Source organism: Wolffia australiana, chromosome 19 (assembly GCF_029677425.1).
Source record: "Wolffia australiana isolate 7733 chromosome 19, ASM2967742v1".
NCBI classification, from domain to species: domain Eukaryota; kingdom Viridiplantae; phylum Streptophyta; class Magnoliopsida; order Alismatales; family Araceae; genus Wolffia; species Wolffia australiana.
The window spans coordinates 7,127,561-7,152,506 of NC_135853.1; the positions used below are offsets into that span (position 1 = coordinate 7,127,561).

General features: G+C 45.8%; 2 protein-coding genes across 2 annotated transcripts in view; one reads left to right on the plus strand and one right to left on the minus strand.

Annotated features, from left to right (window-relative positions):
- DEG2 (DEGP protease 2) overlaps nt 1-24,946 on the minus strand; it is a 41,134-nt gene that overhangs the window by 14,652 nt on the left and 1,536 nt on the right. The window contains exons 3-9 of the mRNA XM_078590389.1: nt 19,202-19,255; nt 16,797-16,870; nt 16,620-16,683; nt 2,436-2,480; nt 1,049-1,156; nt 613-690; nt 12-78 (exon numbers count right to left, since the gene is read on the minus strand). Coding sequence (XP_078446515.1) covers nt 12-78; nt 613-690; nt 1,049-1,156; nt 2,436-2,480; nt 16,620-16,683; nt 16,797-16,870; nt 19,202-19,255 — 490 coding nt within the window. The remainder of the gene's footprint in view (nt 1-11; nt 79-612; nt 691-1,048; nt 1,157-2,435; nt 2,481-16,619; nt 16,684-16,796; nt 16,871-19,201; nt 19,256-24,946) is intronic.
- On the plus strand, nt 9,729-11,219 carry LOC144715878 (uncharacterized). The gene has a single exon (XM_078590884.1). The coding sequence runs from the start codon at nt 9,741-9,743 to the stop codon at nt 11,217-11,219; it is 1,479 nt and encodes a 492-aa protein (XP_078447010.1). The 5' UTR covers nt 9,729-9,740.

Consider the following 24,946-nt stretch of genomic DNA (forward strand, 5'->3'; position numbering starts at 1 on the left):
GGCTTGCCTACCTGGGTTTATTGCAGCATCAATCTGAATACCAAGCAAATCAGAGGTACCATGGGCATACGACGTAACCTGTTCACAGAAAAGACTAGGGCATAAGGTTTAAAATAGAGAAAAGTATATCACCCAGAATATGGATGATATAAGAATAAAAATCAAACAATAAGAAGAATAAAAATTCAGAAAATTATAAAGCAAAGCCTACAGTACTAATTCAGTATTTGATGATACAAGAAGAATAAAAATCAAATAATAAATTAAACCTTGAAGTAAAAATTAATCACTGGGACAATTATTCGTTATCAGTATCTCCTTCCAGATAATTAAACTTTCTGTTTAGTGCTCCCACAGATCATTGAGAATTAGTTGAGTTCGCTATGATGCTTTGTGAAAGGGATTGATCAGTTTGGATGATCAACTCGCGATTTTCAGGTGTCTCTGTTCAGGTCTATGGTTCTTCAAATTTGTTGTTCAGCCAAGTAACTTCATTACAGAATGATTTTAAAACCCTATTATTACCAAAAAACGTAATAGGGATGAGAAGAAACTATAATATTTATTAAGTAACTATGCAAAGCAGGGAAATGGTCCAATGCTTAAACTAACCTCAATCCGTGAAACAACACCTTTTGTGACAGATATGGTGTCGCCTCCAAGAGGATAGCCTACAACAGTTACAGAGTCCTGAAAAATAAAATGGAAAGAAAGTTGGCATAACAGCGCCAAATATATATTATGAAGTTTCTTCTATCTGAGCATATAAGCATGAGAGACGCACACAAGAATCCAAGGACAAAAAGGTTATGCAAAATAGATTCCAACACATTCAGAGGAAAACCCCGATTGTTTATTCACCAAAGGAGAACCATGAATGCAATTCTCTATCGTACTAGACTAAGCAGGATATGTCAGGTTCAGTTTCGGTATTCAACTGTAAGCCCCGTAGAGCATAGATGGGCTTTTCATTGAAGACTTTTAAATTAATGTCAAAAAAGAAACATAATTTAAAAATAATCTGCGACTGAAGGATAACCAATCCAACCTGAAGGCATGGCAAACGGCCAAACCGAAGTGGTTCAACATCTTTCCAAAATTCCTCATTCTCAACCGACAGCAATGCAAGATCACATTCAAGGCCTCTCGCTAAAACCTATAAACAGATCACTGAGGAAGTATTTAGCCAAATATCAATTAGAACAACAGTCCGTGCATGTACTTATATGGCTAAATAAGGATAAATCGAGCGACTCTGAACAAAAAATTTGCAGGATAGATATGAATACAAGATATGGGTTTCTAATTAAGTTAAAAAAAGCAGATATTCTTCAAAAAAAGGTTAAAAGTCACATGAAATGTTACGTGGTATTCATGTACCTAATAGAAACTACTGCATTGCATCAGTAAACACAATTAACACAACTTGATACTACATTTCTCATGGCCGTGATGCAAAACAATAAGCTAATATTCTAGACCCTCTCTTTTATCACAGACAAAATACGGCGAAATGCCGATCATAAAAAGGTGATCTTCTATCAGATCCCTTCAAGGACCTATCATACTCCACAAGGACATCGTCAACACTACACAGTGTGGTCTAATTAGCGCTTGTGGGTTCTAAATAAAGCTGGTGGGAGTCCATCCCTATAAATAAGGAGAGAAGATGTCTACCGGCAGCCATTCTTTTAGGTTGCCCATCTGGCTCGTTTTTGGCGTATTTTAGGAGGGACTGGTCCGGTCATTGCTTTCCATTTGGTGTTGTATCTTCTCTCTCTCCTCCTATCTAGTAAGGCAAACTACTCTTGAGAGAATCACTATTTTCAGTATATTTTCGGCAAGAAATCCTTTCAATTCTATGGTGGCTTCCAATTCTTAAGGCAGGACCTCTACTATCAGATCTTACTTTGGATTGAGATCTTTTACGACATTTCTATATTCAGCATTTCTGTTGAAGTCTCCATACTCGAATTATTTATCAATCCTGATCTTACGCCAGGATCATAACAATTTGACAATGTATTTGACTTGAAATAGACCAAACTAGACAAAGAAAAATGAAATTCAAATTTCAGTTTCATCTTTACAAGCAAAATGAAATGTGAACTTCTTTGACTCTAAATTGGCGCACTTCAGTAGCCTAATTATTTCTAGCGTCCTGGAAGTCCATAGGGAATAAAGTTTTTTTTAAGAAGCATAGGGAATAAACATAGAAATATAAGGGAATAAAGAGTTTTTTCCACACATGAATAATCAAAGCCAAGAGTGAAATAAAAACTAGAGTTCATTCTTTCATCAAGCCCGAGTAATTTTCATTGGATTAGCGATTATCAAGTAGAAGCTTGACCGAAACCAAAAAATTCAGCGATTACAATAGTTAAACAAAAAGGTGCCAAGGCCACTCAAATATGAATAACCAGAATTTGAGATACCTTGGCAGGAAATTTGGTGTCATCCCCCCTTCTTTTAACCTTGACCTGAAGTCAACAAAATAATAAATACCTAGAGAGTTATTTCAAAAAAATAAAAATAAATACCTAGGGAGTAGAGGTAAAGTAGACAATGATATTTAAGAACGTCATTACCTAAATATGCAAAAGAAAGCCAAAAATTGTACTGTAAAAAATAACAACACTACATTGTGATTTACATTATCAGGTTAGATTGGTGAGAAAAGTTAGGGAAATATTTCAATAACATTCTGAACTCAAAATAATTATGACTAAAAACTCTTCGAAATCAGGTAAGCGTGAGCAGTTAATTTAATCAATTTTTAACAAGTAAAACTAAAATAAAACTTAAGTGTTTTAAGACATGATGTCCCTTCTTCTCAAAAATCACCACATTGAAAGCATCATATCATGTGAGAAATATTTGATGAATGCGTGTCTTAGGAGTTTTTTTTGAAATAGCATCATATTATTGATTTTATACTGAAGAAAGTACAATGTCGCTAGAGAAAAATGATAACCGAAAATTTATTAAGTAAATTAGCATCAGATATATTTTTGCTTGAAAATCAGACGAGCAGCAAGCCAAAGTTCGATAGGGCCAAATTTTAATCAGTTTGAAGTAGCATAAAAAAGGTGAATGGACTATAGAATCAGAACATCCAGAAAGCACCACTTTGGGCAAGCCCTTGATATTGAAGGTCAATCCAATTGATTCAAAGTTCCCAACGAGTTTTGAGAAACCACCAAAAATTATTGAAATAATTCCTATGGATAGCCCTATCAATGAAGTTTTCAAGATCCACATATTCCCAAAATCTTCTTATTCCCCGGTCCTGCTGTTTTTTTGAAAGGTTAAAGGAATATCACCCTAGATCGGTGATCAACCTGCTACAATAGAAATATACACATTTATTATGAGACGGGCCAAACCCTTTTAAACCACCGAGAAACAAACCTCCACAACAAAATGTGAGGACCTTCCCCATTCTGCCTACCTCCTAAATATTCCACCCTGAAAAAGGCCCAAAATGCATGGAATCTTCTGCCTGGCCCAAACCTCCTGAGCAAATGGGCACACAAAGAGCATATGTAAGCAGTCTTCTCTGCCCCCTGCGCACAGAAGACACTCTGCCTAAGTGTCAGGAACTAGTCTCCTCCTAAAAGCTCACATCACAAACTAAATAGCAGCTAACCAAAAATATACATCTTCTCGGGAACATTCTGCTTCTATATGAAGCTGCACGCGCAAATGGTCGCCAGCTTGTCCTCAATCTATCCATCTCTGATCTTACCATAAACACCACATACAGAAAAACAGGTACCTTCCCAATCTCAGTCATCATATCCCTGGTTGAGAGGTCTAATATGGTTAAAAGAATACAGTGTAGCAAAAAATATCACCATCATGACCGATAGGTCACCCAGAGAGTCTTGTGCAAGAGCAAACAGCTAGGACAAAATCCTTTCATAGATTGCCCTAGCCGCTGGCCCTCTGACTGAAGTCACACATACCTCTCAGTCTAGCCACCTGCCATAGTTGTTCTTCAGTACCTTCACTGCCAGATTCTCCCTGGAACTCATGATCTTGCTCACCCACTTAGTCAGAAATGCCAGGTTCACTGTTTGTAACTCTAGACTATCAGTCCCTCCACAAATCCCAACAGACCAGCGGCATCTCCCAACCCTCCCCTGACCTTGAGCCTTTCCAAAGAAACCTTTGCATCAAACCTTTGCAACTCCCCCAGGTAGCTTAAAGGCTGAGATAGAATATGAGGATCACAGAAAGCATTGATTGGGCCGGCACCAGACCTCCCCCTCGACACTACCCAGGCCGGCCAACTTCGTGATTGAAAGTCTACCCCTCATCAATGGTAGGCCCAAATATTGCATGGGCAATGCCTGAATCAGCCTCCCCATGGCCTTAGAGTATTGGACCGCCTCCTCCTGCAATAACCCAAACCCAACAAGAGCTGATTTGGTACGGATAATTTGGAGACCCAAAAAACCTGAAAATAGATTCAGTGGCCAGGAAAGGTTCCTAGCTTGATCCAGGGAGCCTTTCATAAAGAGTATGGCATCATTAACATATTGCACTAACGAAATACCCTCCAGGAAACTCATCGTTTGGTAACACCTCATCAAGTCGTGTGAGCATGCATTTATCATACAGGTAGCAAGAACATCCAGCACTAGGAAGAAAATAATGGTGCAAAGGAACATCCCTATCTAACTCCTCTTTGCAGATGTATTCATCCCCCAGGTTAAGGGAGAGGTAAGGGAAAGTGAGAATGTCTCACATGGGAATGCCTAACTCCTAGCTTGCCCATTTACCGAAAATGGGAAAGTGAAAGGTAATGCATCTCCTAACCCTGGCCACATATTCCATGGGAAAGCCTCACATGCAAGACCATAAGAAAGCCCAGCTTAGGAGGTCATTAGCTCGTGCAAAATCTACCTTCCACATGACACCCATGTTCCCCTTTCTCCTCCACAAGGCTACAATCTATCCAGCCATGGCTGTGCCATCCACCAACTGCCTACCCAGAATGACGGATGATTCAACCGATCTGACTAAATCCCTGATCACCACCCCTAACCTGTTTGCCAGGAATTTCCCAATGATGAGGCAGCTGGAATTGGACGACGAGATGGAAAAAAAATTCAACTCTAAATGCATCTTTGGCATTTTGGCAGAAGAAAGAAGTGTGATATGTTGGTTCTCTTCATGGCATAATTACCTCTCCTGACTCCTCCAAAGTGGCCATCACCTCGGTCTCAACAAAGTCCCAGAACTTACTGAAGAAAAACACTAAAAAGTCATCCGATCCTGCAGCCCCTTCTCAATTCAAACCCTTGATGGCTGCCCAAACCTCGTCCACTGAGAAGGGTCTCCCTTGCTAGCTCCACTTGCAACTCTTGTGCGACCCTGGTTGTCCCCAGCTACACTGGCACTGTTCCCCTCCCGCGGAAAAGTCCAAAAGTGGTTAGCTAGAGCTTGAACAACTGTCTAAGTCCTGACATACTCCTGATTTCCCGCCTGCAGCCTCAATATCTGACTTGTTTGCCTCCTGCATTTGCCATGAGATTGTGTAAGTGTCACCCACTCTCAGCCACAGTTGCATTGATCGCTGTCCGCAATTCATCTCCACCTTCCTTTCTTCATCAACGACCACTTATCCACACCCCGGACTCTCCCTTACCTTATCTTTCAACAAAACTCTTACAGCCTTCAGATAGTTCATCTGCTTTATCTTGATAAGCCATTTACTTCTTGGACCCAATGAGGTGCCTCTATAGCCCTTCAATTTTCTTACACAGCCTTGTCATTGCCATCCCTGTCCGGATTGTGACCACCACCATCTCACCACCTCTTCTTTGAACTTTCCTACCACCGCCAAGTCCTATCCATCATGTGTTTGCCAAACAATCAAAGAATGGTCCAACGATGGTCTAGGAACCATTGCACGTCTGTCTTCTAGAAATGCTCCAAAAGTACCACCAAAAACAAGGATCCGTCCAGCCAAGAGAGTGTATTGTGAACATCAGTGCCCTTCCAAGTATAAGTGCAGTCACATGTGCCCCAATTCCTACTACAACCCCATTTCCCGATATGAAGAACCAAAATCCCCCCGCACTTGGGGCCCTCCGATTGGCTCTATTTGGCATACATCCTGATCATGTTGGTCTCCCCCAAACACCAATAAGAACCCTTGAACGGCATAATATCCTGTAACTCAACATGGTGATTGCTTAATAATTTGGATTCACACAACATCTCCAGAATATCTCTTCAAAAATTGGGTCTTGTTAGTTCAACATGTTAGTTCAACAGGCCCATTGGGCATCACATGTCCCTACGGCCCAGCAAGACAGTGCCCATTAGTGACTGCTAATAAGCAGCCACTAATGTGACCGTTGGACTCCAATGGTCATAAGATGACCGTTGGACTCCAACGGTCATTTTCCTTTGTTTAAGAGGCTATAAAGCCAATGTAACCCCGATTGTAACGATACTGTTTTTCCACGAGTAAATATTGTTGATTCTTGCCCATGATCCTTCTTCCTCAAAATCTCCTCTCATCCCTCCAGGATTACATGGTATCAGAGCAAGGATCATAGACATCTTTTTTTTTCGAAGGATCAAAGGCTGCGAAAATCACTCTGACGTTCTCCCGCGGAAATCGATCCCCCGGCGGAAATTGTCCTCCCGCGGAAATCACTCTCCGACGTTCTCCTGCGGAAATCGATTCTCTGGCGGGAACTGTTCTTCGGCGGAAATCATTTCGACTCTGGTCAGTATTTAAGGATTGCTCGATCGTTTTTTCGGTTTCGACGGAAATCATTCCGATTCCGGTCGTGAAACCTTCTTCCGTGGTTTTTTGCGATCTCGATCGCAAGTGCTGAAGAAACTCGTGATTGCGAGTTCTGAAATTTTGCGAATTTCTCCTCTCGACGAAAGTCCCTTATTGGTGGGCCGTATCCATTCGGCGACTATTCCTTTCTTCAAGAGGAGATTCGACAGAAATTTTTCAGTTAGTGCCATATTCATTCGGCGGGATTTTTTCTGCGGGCCGTATCCATTCGGCACATTTGTTTCCTTCTAGCAGTAATCATCAACTGCTCTGTTGGGTAATTCTCTCTTCATCCAGTTTCATTCCCCAGTTGTCAAGACTCTATGGGAGGTAAATCCCGATCCAAGATGTTGGAAAGGAATTAGAAACTTCTATATCTACTACCAAAGAAGCTGATACTACAATCCAGAACAGGTTGATCTTACCCGATCTGGATATGAAATATAATGGGATTAATGGGCAAAAATGGGTCACTCTTGCTCAGAGGTCCCTCAAAGCTGCATATTTGGGCAAACATCTAACTGAGGATGCCCCTGCAGAGGATGATCGAAAATTATATGTTTGGGAGTCGGAAGAGGCATTTATTGTAAACTGGATGATACGAAATATGGAAGAAGAACAAAGAGACGACTACCTCCTTATAGACTGTGTTCGGGATCTGTGGGAAGAGATTAATAAATCCTGTGCAGAAACCCACAGCGACTTCCGCGTCTTCGACCTCCGGGAACAAGAAAGGACACTGAAGCAAGGCAGCATGTCTATATCTTCATATTCAGCAAAGCTCAAGGCCATCTGGAGGGAACTGGACCTCCTCTGGCCCACTGGAGATAAGAATTCACCATCCTACCTCCGAGAAGTGAAGTTCAGAACGCTTACCTTTCTGATGGGTTTAAATTCTGAATATGAAAATTTACGGAGTCAACTGCTACATCAAGAACGATTTCCGACACTAGCAGAAGCTATCTCCGAACTGCAAGGAGCAGAACGTCGGAGAAAATTGATTCTTAAGGATGAAGAGTCCACTACTCCTGCCTCTGTAGCTCACCTAGCTAAAAGGGGTGAGCCTCGGAATAATTCAAGCTCTGCAGCGCCTCCTCCACAGACCCCTAAAGCGACTCCAAAAGAAGGTAATCCACCAGAACCACTTGTTTGTGGCTATTGCAGGAAGGAAGGCCACTTGAAAAAGGACTGCCGGAAACTGGCCTGGAAGGAGGAGCAGATCCGGAAAGGTCTCTGGGTGCCCAGAGACCAGAAAAAGGCCTATGTTGCAAGTGAAGGGGGAAATCCCTCCACCAAGAAGAGCAATGATGGGGGCAAAATTCAAAAGATCATTCAATCTATGATGAATAAAATTCTGCAGAGGATAAGCTCCACATCATTGGCCAGATCAGGTGAGCACTTTGCCTTCACTACCTACAATAATATTAGCCCCATAGCATCGTCTTGGATTTTGGATTCAGGGGCGACGGATCACATGTCACCCCGAAAATCCCTCTTTAAATCATATGAATTAGTTTCCAGTGATCATAAGGTTTTCACTGCTAATGGTGGGATTTTAAAAGTTGAAGGAAGAGGGACCATTTTTATCAAAGGAGTATTACTAAATGATGTTTTACACGTACCTGAATTAAAAGCGAATTTACTGTCCCTAACACAATTAGTTGTTGATACTGGATGGAGATTTATCCTCGACTCCGATTCCTGTTTTTTGTGCATAAAGGACACCGGGAAGAAGATTTCGTCTGTTAGAAGGGAAAGGGGACTTCTTCTAATAGACGGCCTGGAGGAGGATGATTGCCAAAAGGTGGCCTACAACACCCAGAGTGAAGAACGGATCATCCTCCTCCACAGGAGACTAGGACATCCTTCATTTCCTCTTTTGAAACATGTATACCCCAATCTGTTTAAGGGGATCATTATTGACAATTTGACTTGTGAGTCTTGCCAATTTGCTAAACACAAAAGAGCCATTTTTCCTGCCTCAAATCATCGATCTTCCGCTGCATTTGAATGTGTTCATAGTGATGTATGGGGGCCTTGTTCCACCACTGGTCTCTTCCAGCACAGGTGGTTTGTTCTGTTTGTGGATGATTTCACTAGATATACGTGGGTATATCTACTGAAATCCAAATCTGAGGTCCCATCAATCATTACACTCTTTTGCGAAATGAATAATACTCAGTTTAGCAAAAAAGTCAAAATGCTGAGAACCGATAATGCTAAAGAATACTTTTCTGGAGAAGTAAGAAAGTATCTAGGAGATAAGGGAATTGTGCATCAGTCCTCGTGTGTGAACACCCCTCAGCAGAATGGCCTCGCTGAGAGGAAAATTGGCCATATCATGTCTGCGGCCAGAGCCCTTTTGTTTCAAGAAACTGTCCCAAACAATATTGGAGTGAAGCAGTTGCCACGGCCACACATCTTATAAATCAAACAGCATCCAGAACCCTGAAGGACGGGGTAGGGGTGGAGGATTTGATGAGAGGATTTTTGCAGAGAGTAGTTGACTTCATAAGTTAGATTTTTGCAGAGAGGATTTTCCGGGCTACGGCCCCGCAGAGAATTCATCTTGGTCGGCACCGGAGCTTGACGATCTCCGCCGTCGGGCACGATCTCCGCCGTCGGCCCCGACGGTGGCCCACTCGTCGTCGGCACTTGCCTCGTCACCGACGCCGACGGCCCCCCCTCCGCCGTCTGCTGCAAAAACTCTCGCCTCCTCCAGCCTCTCCGTCGGCTCCCGACCCAGCTTCCACATCCAGGGTGATGAAGATTTCTGCCATGGAAGGGAGCTCGAGCGAGAACCGGAAACCCTAGCGCCCGAGGAAGAAGAAAGAAAGGACTGGGGGCGACGCTGCCGGTCGGTTCAGGGCGGCCCTCTCGCCGACGTGAAGGATCTGCTGTGGGTTTCCTTTGGCGCGATTGTGCAAAATACATGGCACGGATATACGTTGGAAACCTGGACGCCAGTTTTACTAAAAGGGAGCTTGAAGACAAGTTTCGGGCCTACGGCGCTTTGAGAAGTGTATGGGTGGCCCGTAAACCTCCAGGTTATGCTTTTGTTGAATTTGCTGACAGAAGGGATGCTCTTGATGCTATCCGTGAGCTTGATGGCAAAAATGGATGGAGGGTTGAGATGTCTCATGGGGGAGGTAGCCATACTCGGGAGCGACATGTGGGGTCGGCTATGAAGTGTTATGAGTGTGGCGAGCCGGGGCATCTTGCCAGAGTGTGCCGACTTAGCATCGGCTCCAGAGGGATGGGAAGTGGAAGACGCCCGAGTCCTAGCCCCTGGCGACGAAGAAGCCAAAGCTATGGCCGTAGGGCCTGGCGGGCCCCCCCGCGCCACGGACTGAATGACCGGGCGGGCAAACGGCGAAGTCCAGGCCGTGCGGGGTCGGAGGCCGACGCTGGCAAACGGAGTACTTTTGCAGACATACTCCGAGAAGCTCCGCGTGGGGCTGGCTCTGGTGCGCACCCTTTGACAGCCCGATTTGCCCAGCGAGAAGAGCATTCCACACAACAGAAGCGACGGCTTGAACGAATCAACGAGAACTGTTGCTTCCGTTGCCTGGGACGCGGACATGTCGCAAAAGACTGCAGAGATCCAGTAATCTGCCGCCGATGCCGACGCACAGGTCACCGCCGATCCGAGTGCCCAATGCACCTAAAGCTGGGAGGCCGTGCTGACTCGAGAAGTTTCACGGAGTTCAGAGTCACCTCTCTCATCGGGGAGGTTCAAGGAGGCGCTCCGACATTGGAGGCAGTTCAAGCAGGTTTGGCGGAACACTATGCCCCGCTTTTTCAGGCGGAACTCCAAATGGTGGACGAGAAACAATTCCTAATTAGAAGATTGCCTCGGGCAGCAAGAGAAAACATCTGTGGATGGCACCAGCAGATGCCGGCGCAAGGAACAGTCAAATGGCGGGGAGTCAAAAAGACAGACGGGGGATGCAAGATAAAGAACGGTACAATCTTGGTGGAGGCTCATGGCATTCCGTTCGGATATCGCTCAGTGGAACACGCAGCCCATATGGTGCGAAAATTTGCTCGCCTTCGCCGGATTATATCCACCGGGCTGGAGAGCGGAGACCCTCTAATCACAGTGCTTGAAGTGGAACCCCACAACGTCGGTTTTATGCGAGGCGGCCCCAGGGGCCCCGGTTGTCCAGCTCTTGGTGGTCCCACCGCCTCCTCCTCTTCCTCGATCGGCCAACTTTGTGATGGTCGGGAACCCCCCCACAGGCATCGAAGGGGACGGACGGTCCACCAGGGGAACCTCAGGGCCTCAGGCAGGCCGAACAGAGTGGAGGCAAAAGTCTGCGGCGCTTTCCACGATTGGCTCCGAGAGCGTTTCTTCGCTCATTCAAAATTTGGGGCGCAATCCTCCGACAACGCGCGATGCAACTCCTGAGCAAGCAGCCAAGAATGACTCATCGGAGGGGAGAGAAGCATGGACTCAAGCAACAAGGGAAGGTGTCATGGCAGACGAAGGGGCCACCTCCCCAGCTGCCCCTATCGCGGCTGAGCCCAGCTCCCAGGGGACAGCGCCAGAACGTGTTGAACATCCCAAGACGAGAATGATTGCGGAGGCAGCAGGAGCTATGATGGCTTCGACAGTAGAGGGCGCCACGGTAGCCTCCCCATGAATTGCCTCTCATGGAACGTGCGAGGCCTCCGTGACGAGCGAAGGCGAGGAGTAGTGGGAAGATATATCAATGAATGGGGGGCAAAGGTGGTGTGCATCCAAGAGACTATGTTAGAGCAGGATCTACCCCAAGTGTGGGGCGCCCTCGGCCGGGGGGGTGATGGAGCACACGTAACCGGTGATGCAATTGGCCGATCAGGGGGTATTGCAGTGGCTTGGAGGGCGGAGGACTTTGATAAGCTGGAGGAGTGGAAAGGGCGGCATGTGGTTGCGGCCCGTTTGTCCAACCGTGAGGACGGGCGGACATGGGTGGTGGCCTCGGCCTACGGACCACCGGCCTCGCGAAGAGGGGAACTGTGGGAAGATATCTACGCCTTTGCCCACAAATTCCAGGAGCTCCCGATTCTCATTGGTGGTGATTTCAATGTGACTGTGGCGGCCGAGGACAGTCCGAATGGCTTGGGGGGGATGGACCCAGGTTCGGCGGAGTTCAGGAACCTACTGGCCAACTGTGGATTTCAAGAAATGGGGCCCTCGGACCGACGATTCACCTGGCGAAGCGCAGCAGGCCCTCTGGCGCGCTCTCGGCTCAATCGATTCCTATGCTCCATCGCGCTGCTGGAGATGTTTCCGCTCGCAGAGGTCACGTCCCGACCCCGCCCTATTTCTGATCATACTCCTATTTCCTGGCAGGCACAAACAGGAACTGCAAAGCCCCCCTATTTCAAGCTAGATCGTTCCTGGTTACGAGAGGAGTGCTTCAAGAGGCGAGTTGCCGAGTGGTGGGGTACCGTTCCTGCTATCGGATCAGCGTCGGCACGGCTGGCTACTAAGCTGACAGGGCTCCGCCCACACCTCATCGACTTCCGCCGGAAGATTCGCGAGGACCGGAACCAAACCAGGGACGCTGCTCTTGCGGAGATGCAACGATGGGACACAGAGGAGGATAGCCGGCCTTTATCAGCGGAGGAGTTGGCGACGCGTCAAGCCCATCGGGACGTAGTGGCTGAGGAGGATTTAAAGACTGAAATGGACTGGCGACAGCGATCACGGCAGCTTTGGCTGGCGGCAGGGGATGCAAATACCCGCTTCTTCCATCAAGCAGCAAGTGGGAGACGAAGAATGAACAAGATCAACCATTTACGGGTGGAGGGGACAGTGGTCAGCGCCAGACGGAGGTTGGACGTGCCTAGCTAACCACTCGGGCTTTCTACCGTCGGGGACCGCGTAACAAATGGAAGTGGTCTGGAGCCGACGCACCCAGGATCTCGGAAGAGCAACGAACTAAGCTAATCGAGCCTTTCTCAACTGAAGAGGCTCAGCTGGCCATTCGTGGGTTGAATGCTGAAGGGGCTCCGGGACCAGACGGCATGCCAATTTTCTTCTACAAGGAGTGCTGGGATATGGTGGGTCCGGAGGTCATGGCGACTTTGGAGGAATTCCGGAATGGTACCTGCGAGATGGACCGGTTGAACAAAGCTTATATCGTGCTTATCCCAAAATGTCCGGGAGCTGAACAAGTGGGAGAGTTCAGGCCCATCGCTCTCTCCAATTCGATATACCTGATCATCGCCAAGGTACTTGCCAACAGACTCCGCGAGGTAATCGGCTACTTAGTGAGCCCTCTTCAATCTGCTTTTGTCCCGGGTAGACACATGGTGGAGAGTGTGGTTGTGGCAGAGGAAATTCTTGCGGCCTGGAGGCGAACAGGCACCTCCGGATTTATGTGGAAGGTGGACTTCGCCAAGGCATATGATACGCTTGACTGGCGATATCTCTGGAATGTATTGCGCAAGCGTGGTTTCCCGGAGGTTTGGGTGCGATGGATGAAGCTCTGCGTAGCGACCAGCACTTTTGCAGTCCTAGTCAATGGCCGACCTCAAGGGGGCTGGATCCACCCCCAAAGGGGTATCCGGCAAGGATGTCCACTGGCCCCGCTTTTATTTATATTGGCGGCGGATACCTTGACGCGGTGCTCGGAACGGTTGTGTGCAAGGGGGCTGCTCAGAGGATTTCACACCCCTGGCTGGCCTAGTGGGATCCCACTCCTTCAGTATGCAGACGACACTACTTTTTTCATCGAGGGATCGGTGGAGGAGGCTGAGAACCTCTCGATCTTGCTGGACATCTTCTCCGATTTCTCTGGACTCAAACTGAATAGGGCCAAGTCTACACTCGTCGGTATCGGGCTATCTCCAGAAGATTTGTGTCAGTGCTCCCAACTTCTATATACGCCGATTGGCTCCCTGCCCATTCGGCATTTGGGTCTGCCTCTCACTGATGGCCAAGTTGGAGCACGGGAATGGCAACCGGTGGTGGAGAGGGTTGAACAGCGGCTGGGAGGCTGGCGAGGTCGTCTCTTGTCTCGAGGAGGGCGACTGGTCTTGGTGAAGGCTGTGCTAGCCGCGATTCATCTACACTTCATGTCAGCCTTCGGGGTGCCAGTGAGCGTCAGAGAAGGCTTGAAAGCTGCATGCGGCGATTTTTTTGGAGCGGGCCCAGTCAAGGGGAATCGAGGGGCGTGGCCCTCATCAGCTGGACACTGTATGTCTCCCCACGTCACAGGGAGGCCTCGGTGTCAGGCACATTCAGCACACCAACATGGCTCTGCTGATCAAATGGGTACGTCGACTGATGCAGCCTCCATCAGATCAGGTCACGGCGGTCCTGCACGACAGCTACGGAAGGGGAATGGACTGGGAGCAATGGGCTACACCCCTATGAGGGGACTCCGCTTTCATCAGGGGGCTGAGGGGGGTCTTCGCCAAGGCTCAGCCTCTCTTTCGGCCGAAGCTAGGGGATGGAACCGGCCTTCGGTTCTGGTTGGACGATTGGACCGGTCTTGGGCCCCTGCGAGACCTATTCCCCAGATTATATGGTCTCTCGCCCGCCCCCAGTGCCCCGGTTCGGGGGATGTGGGACAATGCGTGGTGCCCAACATTACCTGCCCATCTTTCCGAGCAACGAATGGAAGACTTCCTCCAGTTACAGCGATTGATTGCCTCTTTGCAGCCGCAAGAAGGGGCGCGGGACACCTGGGAGTGGCGAGGAGCCAGTTTTTCGGCCAAAACTGCATACCGCATTCTGCGGGGACAGGGGAGTCCAGCAGACCGCTCCCTCATACCCCGAAGTCGAAAACTGTGGAGGCGGCGAATCCCACTGAAGGTGAAAATCTTCGGCTGGCTTCTCTTGCGGCGTAGACTGGTGACGCGACAGTTCCGTCAACGCTGGTACCCGGGAATACTGCCCAATGTCTCCTATGCTCCAGGGCGGTGGAAGACTGTGGCCACCTGTTCTTCCGATGCCCGACGGCCCGGGCTGTGTGGCAGGCAGCCGGGGTGGGTAGCGTTGACCCCGCTACTGAAGAGGACTTTTGGAACTCCATCAGTGGTGGGCTGTTCCGCCGGGAGCCGGAGTGGCAACGGATCTTCGCCCACCTTTGGGCGATATGGCTACACCGAAATGAAGTCATCTTCAAGGGGAGGCCTCCCTCCGTCGATGCTATTCTGCACGACGCTAGGGGATTGGCAAATTTTTGGAAGAGAGGTGGCTGTGGCCCCCTGATTTCGTCCCCCTTGTAATGCATGACTTGATTTTCTATGTCATTATATCAATGGCAACGGGGGGTCCCTATTCTGGGGGACTCTCTCTATTTTCCTCAAAAAAAAATCCAGAACCCTGAATTTTTCTGCCCCAATTGATCTTATGTCTTCTGAATTTCCTCATTTATGTCTAAGGACTAATCTGCCAGCCAAGATATTTGGTTGTATTGTATATGTACATGCTCACCATGCAGGAAAGTTGGATCCCAGGGCCCTAAAGTGTTTATTCCTGGGTTATTCGCCTACTCAAAAAGGATACCGATGTTATCATCCCAGCTCAAAGCGACTCTACATTACAGCAGACGCTTCCTTTGATGAGGCAAGGATGTTTTATGATTCAGAGAGCAGGTCGGATGGAAATCTTGACTCCGTGGTTCAGGAGCTTGGCGACAATGGGCATCAAGAAGTACCTGTACCATCCAACATTGGTCAACAGCATGCTGCAGGTCAGATTTCCAGTCCTATTCAGGAGGAGGAACAGCCTGATGTCTCAGAGAGTATTCCAAGTAATGACGAAACAGTTTGTGAAGATATTCCCAGCAACAATGGCTGGTCTATTGCCGTTAGCAAGGGTGTTCGGGCATGCACACAGACAAAGCGGTATCCAATTGGCAACTATGTTTCATATACTCAGATTTCTCCTGAGTATAATAGAATAATTCAAGCACTCATGACCGTGTCGGTTCCAAAATCAGTCAAAGAAGCCGTGTCTGCTAATAAGCATCCTTCAAGTGCCCATTAGTGACTGCTAATAAGCAGCCACAAATGTGACCGTTGGACTCCAATGGTCATAAGATGACCGTTGGACTCCAACGGTCATTTTCCTTTGTTTAAGAGGCTATAAAGCCAATGTAACCCCGATTGTAACGATACTGTTTTTCCACGAGTAAATATTGTTGATTCTTGCCCACGATCCTTCTTCCTCAAAATCTTCTCTCATCCCTCCAGGATTACAGGTCTCAACAACCAAAAACACCTGTCGCTCCTCAAAAGCATTCTGAAGAACAAAATGTACACAGATATTTTGGAGAGGACATCATGTCCAATAGATGATAAAACCAAAGATACAGTTCTTTCCAAAAGAGTCCTATTGATCTAGGGTGGTCAACTCCAGTACACAGGTTTTCCCCCTCAATGATAAAGTCTACTTTATGCACTTAAATAAGGTTCACACAAGGGACTAAGTTGGAACAAGTGGGCCTGAAAGCTTTTTGTTGCACCCATGGACTATCACCTGAACTCAATAACTTCTCTTCGCACAACCCCAGACAACAGAATCTCAACTCTTCATAACCTCAAAGTTGACAAAAAATTTTCATAAAATTGACCATATTAGAGCAAGGTTCCAGAGAAAGGAGATTAGGGCCATTATCATTTATTTTGAAACGTTTTTAAGGAAAAGGACTACAAAAAATACATAATGTACTCATAAATGAGAAAAGGTGATAACATAAAGGAGAAAGAATGGTAATAAACGAGAAAAAGGAGAAAAACTGGTACTCATGAAAGAGAAAAATCAGGCCTCATGACATTGAAATAATATTTGTCCTGCATGGAAATTCACCTGCGTATAGTGCTCAACACAATGTGCATTTGTTAAAAGTTTTCCATCACCTATCATGAAGGCACTGGATCACCAAGTAACACAGGTGTTAGCATAACCTGTGATGGTAAAAGAAATCCAACAAGGTACAGAAACATAAAGTTATAAAAGAAAAACAAATGATAAAAGGTTCCATGCCTTCCCGTACTGGTGTACTGCCTCTGCTTTTGCCACGGAAGCGAGTAATCAGGTTGGGTATGGGTGCAATAAACCTAGGTAGTGAGGAATAACGAGCATGATTAGGACAAAACAAAGGTTATCAAATTTGAAAAGTCCATAAAAGGCAATAGTCTTGGAGCCAATAACTGACCACAATCCCGCAGAGGACATTGATAATAAGACAATAAACAGGGGAAAAGGGAGTAAAAGAGGGCAATCCCTTCCCCTTCAGTACATGATGAATATTTTTTTTTTTTGAAGAAACATGATGAATATATTTATTTCTTTCAAAAAAGTGATGAGATATTTATACCCTTGACAGCCCAAGAAATAGTTGCCACCATTTACCCCACCTAAATGGTGTGTATCATTAACCACATGACAAAACTTTAATGAATGTAAGAAGAATAAAAACAAGACTACGGAAATAAGAAGGAAGAATCGGATATCAAATTTGAAGATTTCTTTTTGGGTTCAAAAAAGAAAATGCAGATGAAAAAATGCCAAAAAGGGAAAATGATATCCAGTATAACATCAATTATGGGTAGCCAAGAGGAAAGGGAAATAGGACAAATCTTAATAAATGAGTACTGGTAGACAATTTCAATATCTATTGGACAGATCTTGCCCATAGTTCCATTTGACTCAAGCTCAAGCGAATGATCAAATATTCTCATGGGCCCTTTGCTGATAGCTACTAAAGAAACCTAGAATTGAAAGAGGCTCAACTATGAAAATGACTTAGGCGGGAGTGGGGAAGAGAATAGAAGGCATGATGAGGCGTTTTCTATGGAGGGATCTGGGCCAGAACAAAGAGGGGGTCTGGCAATGGTGGCATGGGATAAGGTATGCCGCCAAATTAAGATGGGAGGTCTGGGGGTCCTACACAGGCAGAGCATGAACTCGGCATTACTAACCAAATGGGTGGAGAGAATTTGAATCCACAGGAGAACTTGGTCATCAATTTATTGCGTGACATCTATGGTAAGGGTCTGAATTGGGACAGAAAGGCAGATAGGTATCATGGAGCATCGCCATTCTGGCAAGGGCTGAGACAGCCCTTTCCTAGAATGCAATGTTTTTTTTCGGCCAAGTTAGGCGACGGGAAGACATTCCAATATTGGAGAGATGCATGGTCACCATGGGGCATCCTTAGTCAGATATTCCCTCGACTGTATGCACTTGCCCAAGATCAAAATGCCCACGTGCGTGACTGCTGGGAGGACGCGTGGAACCCGATCATACAAGGTGCCTTATCCGACCAGCGTGTGTCGGAATTCATAGATATGCAGCAATCCCTATTTCAGTTACGACCGGAAGATGGAGAACGAGATAGTTGGACATGGACAAATGGCCCCTTCTCGGCCCATAAGAATTATGCGATGATCCGAAGGGGGCAAGAGGAAGACATGGCACTAGTCAGCGCATGCTGGTTCATATGGCGCCAAAAAGTCCCATTGAAGGTGCAGTTTTTTGGGTGGCTGCTAGCTAGGAAAAGATTAATGACAAGAGTCTTTCGAAAAAAGTTATACCCAGATACTTCGTCGCAATGCGTGCTGTGTTTGAATGGGGAAGAAGATTGCAACCATCTTTTCTTTGAATGCTCCTTTACTCGTACAGTTTGGGCCAGCCAGTTACTCTCAAGGTTGAAGGTGACATCTGAACAGGCCTTTTGGGATTCGGCACAGAATTACGTGGGAAGAAGAAACAAGGAAGGGGGCCAAGCACTAGCTGTGTTGTGGGCCATCTGGTTGCATAGAAACAAGGTGTTGTTCAGAGGAAGAAGGGCTTCTACCGATGCAGCTATACATGAAGCAGAAGGACTTAAGGCAGCATGGTCCTTGCGAGCGACAGGAAGTGACGGGAGGTTTTGATGGTGACTGATAAGCATGTAAAGGGCCTGTAAGGTCCTGACGGGAGGTTCACTGTTTCGTCGGGTGTTTCATCCCTTGTTATAGTTCAAAAAAAAAAAATGAAAATGATTTAGAGTTCATTATATGGTACTTATTGTGAGGAGGAGTGAGAGTCTAAAATGGGCCCATCGTAGTGGCCTATTACATAGAGACTGAAGAGAGAAAAGAAAGAAACCCATTCAACAGCTACATCATTAAGAAGCCACAGTTTATTCCTTCGCACAGTTAAATACGACAGAAAGTCGTGGCATCTTCAGTCTCGGGTTCTATAATATTCACAATGGGGAAATGCAGAATTATTTAAAGTTCTTTATTGTATTGGTAGAAGCTGATCATGAAAACATCCATTTTTTAAAAATTATAGATACCCTTTTGTCAACAGAGAAACTATAAATCATCAGATTATAATTTCAGAGTCTTGTTAAAGAAAGCACCAAATCCTTGAGCTAAAAAAAGATTAAGAGACCATACCTTTACAACAGCATTAAGAAAAGCTGTATCTTGAAGGTCTCCCATGTCATAGACCTAATTTTGATATCAAACTCATCAGAATATACGAAACATTTTGAACTTTTGAGGGTGAGAAGACTATTTGATGCTAAAAATGAAAATAAATAAATCAGTGATGGTAATGCTACACTAAACTTTTTTAACGTGATAGCAGCTTTACCGTGAAGGGATGGGAGAGTTGGGCAGGCCTTTTGAACAATTACGAAAAGGGTACGTTAGGATGTTTAATAAAGAGTCCAGGTAAAGATGGGTACATTAGTTTGTATTGTTTCTTTTAGTTGTTTCTAATTTTCGTTTTATCGGTTGTAAGCGGGCCACAGGTTAAATATGTGGCCCACTATTTTGATTTTAAGATGTTTCTCTCTAGACAGACCCAGGCCCATTTTGTATAAGCTAGTGTATATACAGCCATAGGGAATATGAGATTACTTTTTTGTGGTGTTTTATTTTAGTGCTATATCAAACCCTAGGTAAGACAAGCGGCTGGCCAATAAAGGGATGAGGAAGGTGAATCAAAACAACAGGGTATCAGAGTGCAAGACAAGATCAAATGAAGAGTCTGGGTGTCATCCTTTCGCATTATCCGGCTGCTTGTCCTGTTAGACTTATCCCTCCGTTTTTTATGAATCGAACCCCACTCAGAATGGTCAACATGAATAAAGTCAATGGTTGGGGTACTGGACAAGGGCGAGTTGACAAGAGTCTGGAACATCTAACTTAAAGATAAGCCAGCTCAATTCGTCGATATAATAATTAACAAAAGAAAGAAAGGATTTCTCGGAGTTATTGCAGAAACAGACCCAGGAGTTCACTTTCCCATTTGAACATTCGGTACATGTATAAGTCTGTGGAAGAGTCAAAGGTTCTGATTTAAGGAAAAGTCCCCCCTAATCTTAGATGGGTCATCTGAGGGTTCGCCCGGTTCATTGTAGTGCTTACACACTAGTCTACCCTTCTCTGAAAGCTCCGCGAGACCACTTATCATTAGTCTTTGGCTGGGAGTCTTGCTCATGTCACCCGCCTATTGTATCTGCTCAGCCTCCTCTGTCAAGTGACTGAAACTCTCTAGGCAGTCATGAGCATCCCTCATGACTGGTAGTTTTCCCGCTTGTAAACGGCAGCAAGCTTCGTCAGAAGTGACTAGTCGCTTTCAACTCTTGTACTAAATATATGGTCTAGTTTTTCTTTGTTTCTTAAGTCGCATATTGTGAATTGACTTCGTAACATGGCCTCAGAACCTTGCTGCCGACGCACGCTACTAAGAGGTTCTGAAAGAAAGTCAGCAAGATACCTTGCTTGCATTCTTTGGTCAAGCCACTAGAATAGAAATGAGATAGGACTCTGGAGATCTTTCATATCTGATTACTCATAACAGAGTTTCCCTTTGTATTCTACTTCTTGGGGCCATTTACTTCACAACCTTCATTGATTGGTTATTCCTCGTAATGTCAGAACCTTGATTGTTAGTTGATTCCTCTTCTCCACGTTACTTTTTCGGGCATAGGAACAATGAGACAGCTGATCATTCAAAAAGATATGAGGGACTGTTAGTGATAGACTATCCCTCATGGGCTAATGGGCCCTATTCTATAAGCCCATTAGCCCTATTATCCTCTCTCCCTCTTAGGGTACATATACCCTTACATGTACTCTGTTCAAGTTATATCATTATCTTCTTCTTCTCTTCCCCAACATGGTATCAGAGCTCCAGAGCTCCTTCCCTAGGGTTTGACATCGCCACCTACAGCCGCCACAAGACGCACAGCAGCCGCAGCCCGCAGCCGCAAGCGCACAGCAGCCGCAGCCGCAGCCGCTGCGCACGCACAGCAGCCGCAGCCCGCAGCCGCCGCGCACGCACAGCAGCCGCAGCCCGAAGCCGTCGCGCACGCACAGCAGCCGCAGCCGCAGCACTACCGTAGCAGCGCCGTAACAGCACCATGCCGTTCACCGAGACCGACTTCCTGGAGAAGCCACTTTCTCGTTTGGGTGACTCACCAACCGACCCAGCTGTGATCAAAATAAAAGGTTACGGAGTAAATGAGTTCTCCATTGAACACAAAATTACAAAATAAATGAATTCCATGATGGGTGTGCACCTCTTTCCCAGGCAGGAGCCAACCTCAAAAATTGTCTCCCGTCAGCTTTTTAGTTTTGATCACTTGTCCCAGTATGGAGCCGCCATTGGATGTTTCACCATTGAAAAGTTGTTTACCCACCCTCATCAGCTGACCTCAACAATGCAGAATATGTAGGGAAGGTACCATAAACCCAAAGGATCTGGGTGGCTTGTCCAAAATCATCAATCACCAGTTTGTGAAGCGATACTTCTTGACTTTCAATGTTTTCTTCAGATATCTATTTTTCTCTGCATACCACATGTTTGTGTATTTGCCTCTGTTTCAACTGACACTAAAAGAGGCTGAAAGGTGTATCAGCTCCAGCCATGACGAAGAACAAGGAGAACTCAGAGGTTTCAAATACTGATGAGGCCAGTGGCGACTACAGTGGCAGCACAGTGGTGCTTCCAGATATTCAGGTCACGTTTCATTGGCTGAACATGTTCAAATGGAGCAAAATGGTGAGCTATCTTGAAAGACAGATAGTGGGAGGCCACTTGAAAGATGAGCCAATTCTCAAAGAACTTCCTTGGCATAAAACTTGGAAAGCAAATGAGGCCCCAATCTAGCAGTGGATACTGGCATTTTTAGTCCTGACATGGGGAGAGATTATTTATAATCGGATACCATCAAGGAACTCAGGGATGATGTTCAGAAGTATAGTGTTAAACAGCATCATTTGTGTCCCAACATAACTACTTCATGGACCTGCTCGAGGAGACAAGTATGCTTGGTTGTAAGCCTGAGAGTACGCTTGTGAATATCAATCTGAGGATGGTAAAGGTGAAGATAGTACACCGGTTGACAAAACTTCATCCCACAGGTTATTAGGAAGGTTGATCCATCTGCATCACGCTCACCGGATATCTCCTAAGTCAGCTCTCTAAGTCAAGTTATAAGATTCATCTCCAAGGAGCTCGTTGGGTTCTTGCACACGTAAAAGGTACAGTTGGCAAGTGTCTTCTATTCACAAGGACTGGAGGTTATCTGTTGAGGTTTATACAGATGCTGATTATGACAGCTCAATAGTGGACAAGAGGTCCACACCTGGATACTGCACATTTATTGGGGGATTCTTAGTCACCTGGCAGAAAAAAAAAAACAGAAGGTATTAGCCAGGTCTAGTGCAGAAGCTGAGTTTCTATCTGAGGCCCAAAGAATATGTCAAACTCTATAGCTGAAAGGCATACTAAAACATCTGAAGCTGCTTCAACAGGAAGATATTCGGCTGCATTGTGATAATCAATCTTCAATTGCCAACGCATAAAACCCTGTTCAACATGAAAGAACCAAGCACATTGAAATAGACCGACACTTTATAAAAGTGAATATTGATACAAATGTCACTGCTCTGGCATATGTGGGGTAATGTGAGTAGGCACCTGATATCTTCACAAAAGGAACAGCTGACGCGCAATATCAGAAGGTGGCGTTGAAGATGGGCATGAATGATATCCATACCCAATTTGCAGGAGCCAGTTTGTGTTGTTTCATTAAGTCATTAAGTCATTTCTAATTTTCTTTTTATCCATAACAAGTGGGCCACAGGTTATCAGATACCAACTAGTTCTATTTTTAGAGGTGTCTCTATAGACGGGCCAAGGCCAACTTAACCTAGATGGAACTAGGCACGCTTTGTATAAGCCAGTGTATATAACTAGTGGAGGGAATACGAGGGAACTAATTTGCTGTGTTTTATTTTAGGGCTGTGTCAAAACCTAAACAGGAGAGGAGGTTGGCGAACACAGGGAAGAGGAAGGTGAATCAAAACAACAGGGTATTAATTGATTATTGAGTCTTGAGTGCTGCAGCGAGGAGTTTCTTCTTTGAACCCCAAGGGTTGTAGAGGAACATCAGCACTGGGAGACTTTGAGTATTCTCTTGAATCTTTGTTCATCCAACAAAATATATTATATATCTTTTTACTGGTTCCTAACGCTATATTTGGGACGCCAACACATTTCCGGAAAGGAAAAAATAATCCGAAGGTTTTGTAGTCCCTAAAAACTGTATTTTGGCATATAGGAGGGAATTTCAATGAGAGTCTTCATGGCGTTATTGCTCTTAGTTGCAGATAACTTTACTTTCAAAAAAGGTCATGCGTTCTCCCAACCTGCAAGCTCTGGCATGTATCTTTTCTTTGATACAGGCATTTTCCTTGAGTCTCCCTAAGTCTTTAGGTGCATCTATCATATAAGACGTATTGGCTCATGTATCGTACTTGTGACTATGATACGACCCTTGCCCCACTTCAAGGATATTTCTGGTATTTTTTGGGGATTTTGGTATGACCCTTGTCCCAAGGCCTGTATGCTCTTCCTTTGAATAGGGTTAGCCCTCCCTTCATTTGGGCAGATTATGTATTTTTCTGGATGAACAGGAAAATCATCTGAGAACATTGATCAACCCAAATTTAATGACTGACCAAAATGGTCTTCAACCCAACCATCATTCCATCAGAAAACCATATGAAATGAGGCTCCACATCATGTAGGACGCTGCCTGCCGACACAGCTCTTCCCTTTAAAACACAACCTCATTTCAGAGCAGCCATATCGCCCATAATACTGTGAGGAACAGCCCCTCCATGCGGCCCCCCCCATCAAGCCCCAGCAGGCCCCATTGGAAGCCGCAATGGAACCCTAGTGCAGACTATGTATTGAAATTACTCTATGATACATTCTTTTCAACAACGTATCGTCCCCGTGCTACTAAAGGGCCTGGTGAGCCCGGGCACACAGGGTGAGCAGCCTATAAATAATGGGGGCAGCAGCTGGAGCGAGATTTGTCTTTCAAGAAAGCAGTTACACGGCAGCTGCGGCTGAGGCTGGAATGCGGATGCACTGCGGCCAGAGGGGAGAAGGAGGTGCCCTGCTCCGCCATTTATTTCCCTCCTATTCCCTGTCCAACCCTCCTCCACGTTCTCTCTATTGTTCCTATTCACCATATCTGGCTCTTTTAGCTGCAATCAAGTGAAGCATTTGGATTACTCTTCTCTCACATTGTTTAGCTTGCCCGCACTATTTTCGTGATCATTTTGGTGGAAAGCTTCAACATCTCTTCCGATACTCTTGGAGTTATCAATCTCATACGTCAGTGTTTCTCCCTCATCCCAATCTCCAGACCCCCTCTCTGAGTGATCGTCCACACCTTCGTCAAGTCTGTAGCCAGCTCCAACTTCTCAATCTCTTTCTCCCCCTCTAGATCAATCTCCTTCTCCCTCTTACTATCCCCTGTTGATCATTTCCGATCTATCTAAAGCATATCACAATGGAACCCCCAGGGTTCTATCCGTCATTCATAATGGATTCAACTTCTTGAAATGGGTATTTAAACAAGTCATTCATGACTAAGGCAAGTGGAAATGACAGTCTGTCATCCGTTCTGTCCAAAACTGTCACCTCATTCCATCCAGGGGCATGGATGGTGTGTCCTAATGAAACGAAATGGATTGTCCAGAATGGAAAAGCCAGACAACTGACGAAAGAGGGCAGACCGATGTCAGATAACGATGAATGCCCAAGGATGACACACCATGATGGATGATGGCCAATCAAATCAACAGATACTGGAGGCCACCAGGATGACA

What these genes read in the sequence shown, in the direction of transcription:
- LOC144715878 (XM_078590884.1), top strand. Translation starts at nt 9,741, where the DNA reads ATGGCACGGATATACGTTGGAAACCTGGACGCCAGTTTTACTAAAAGG.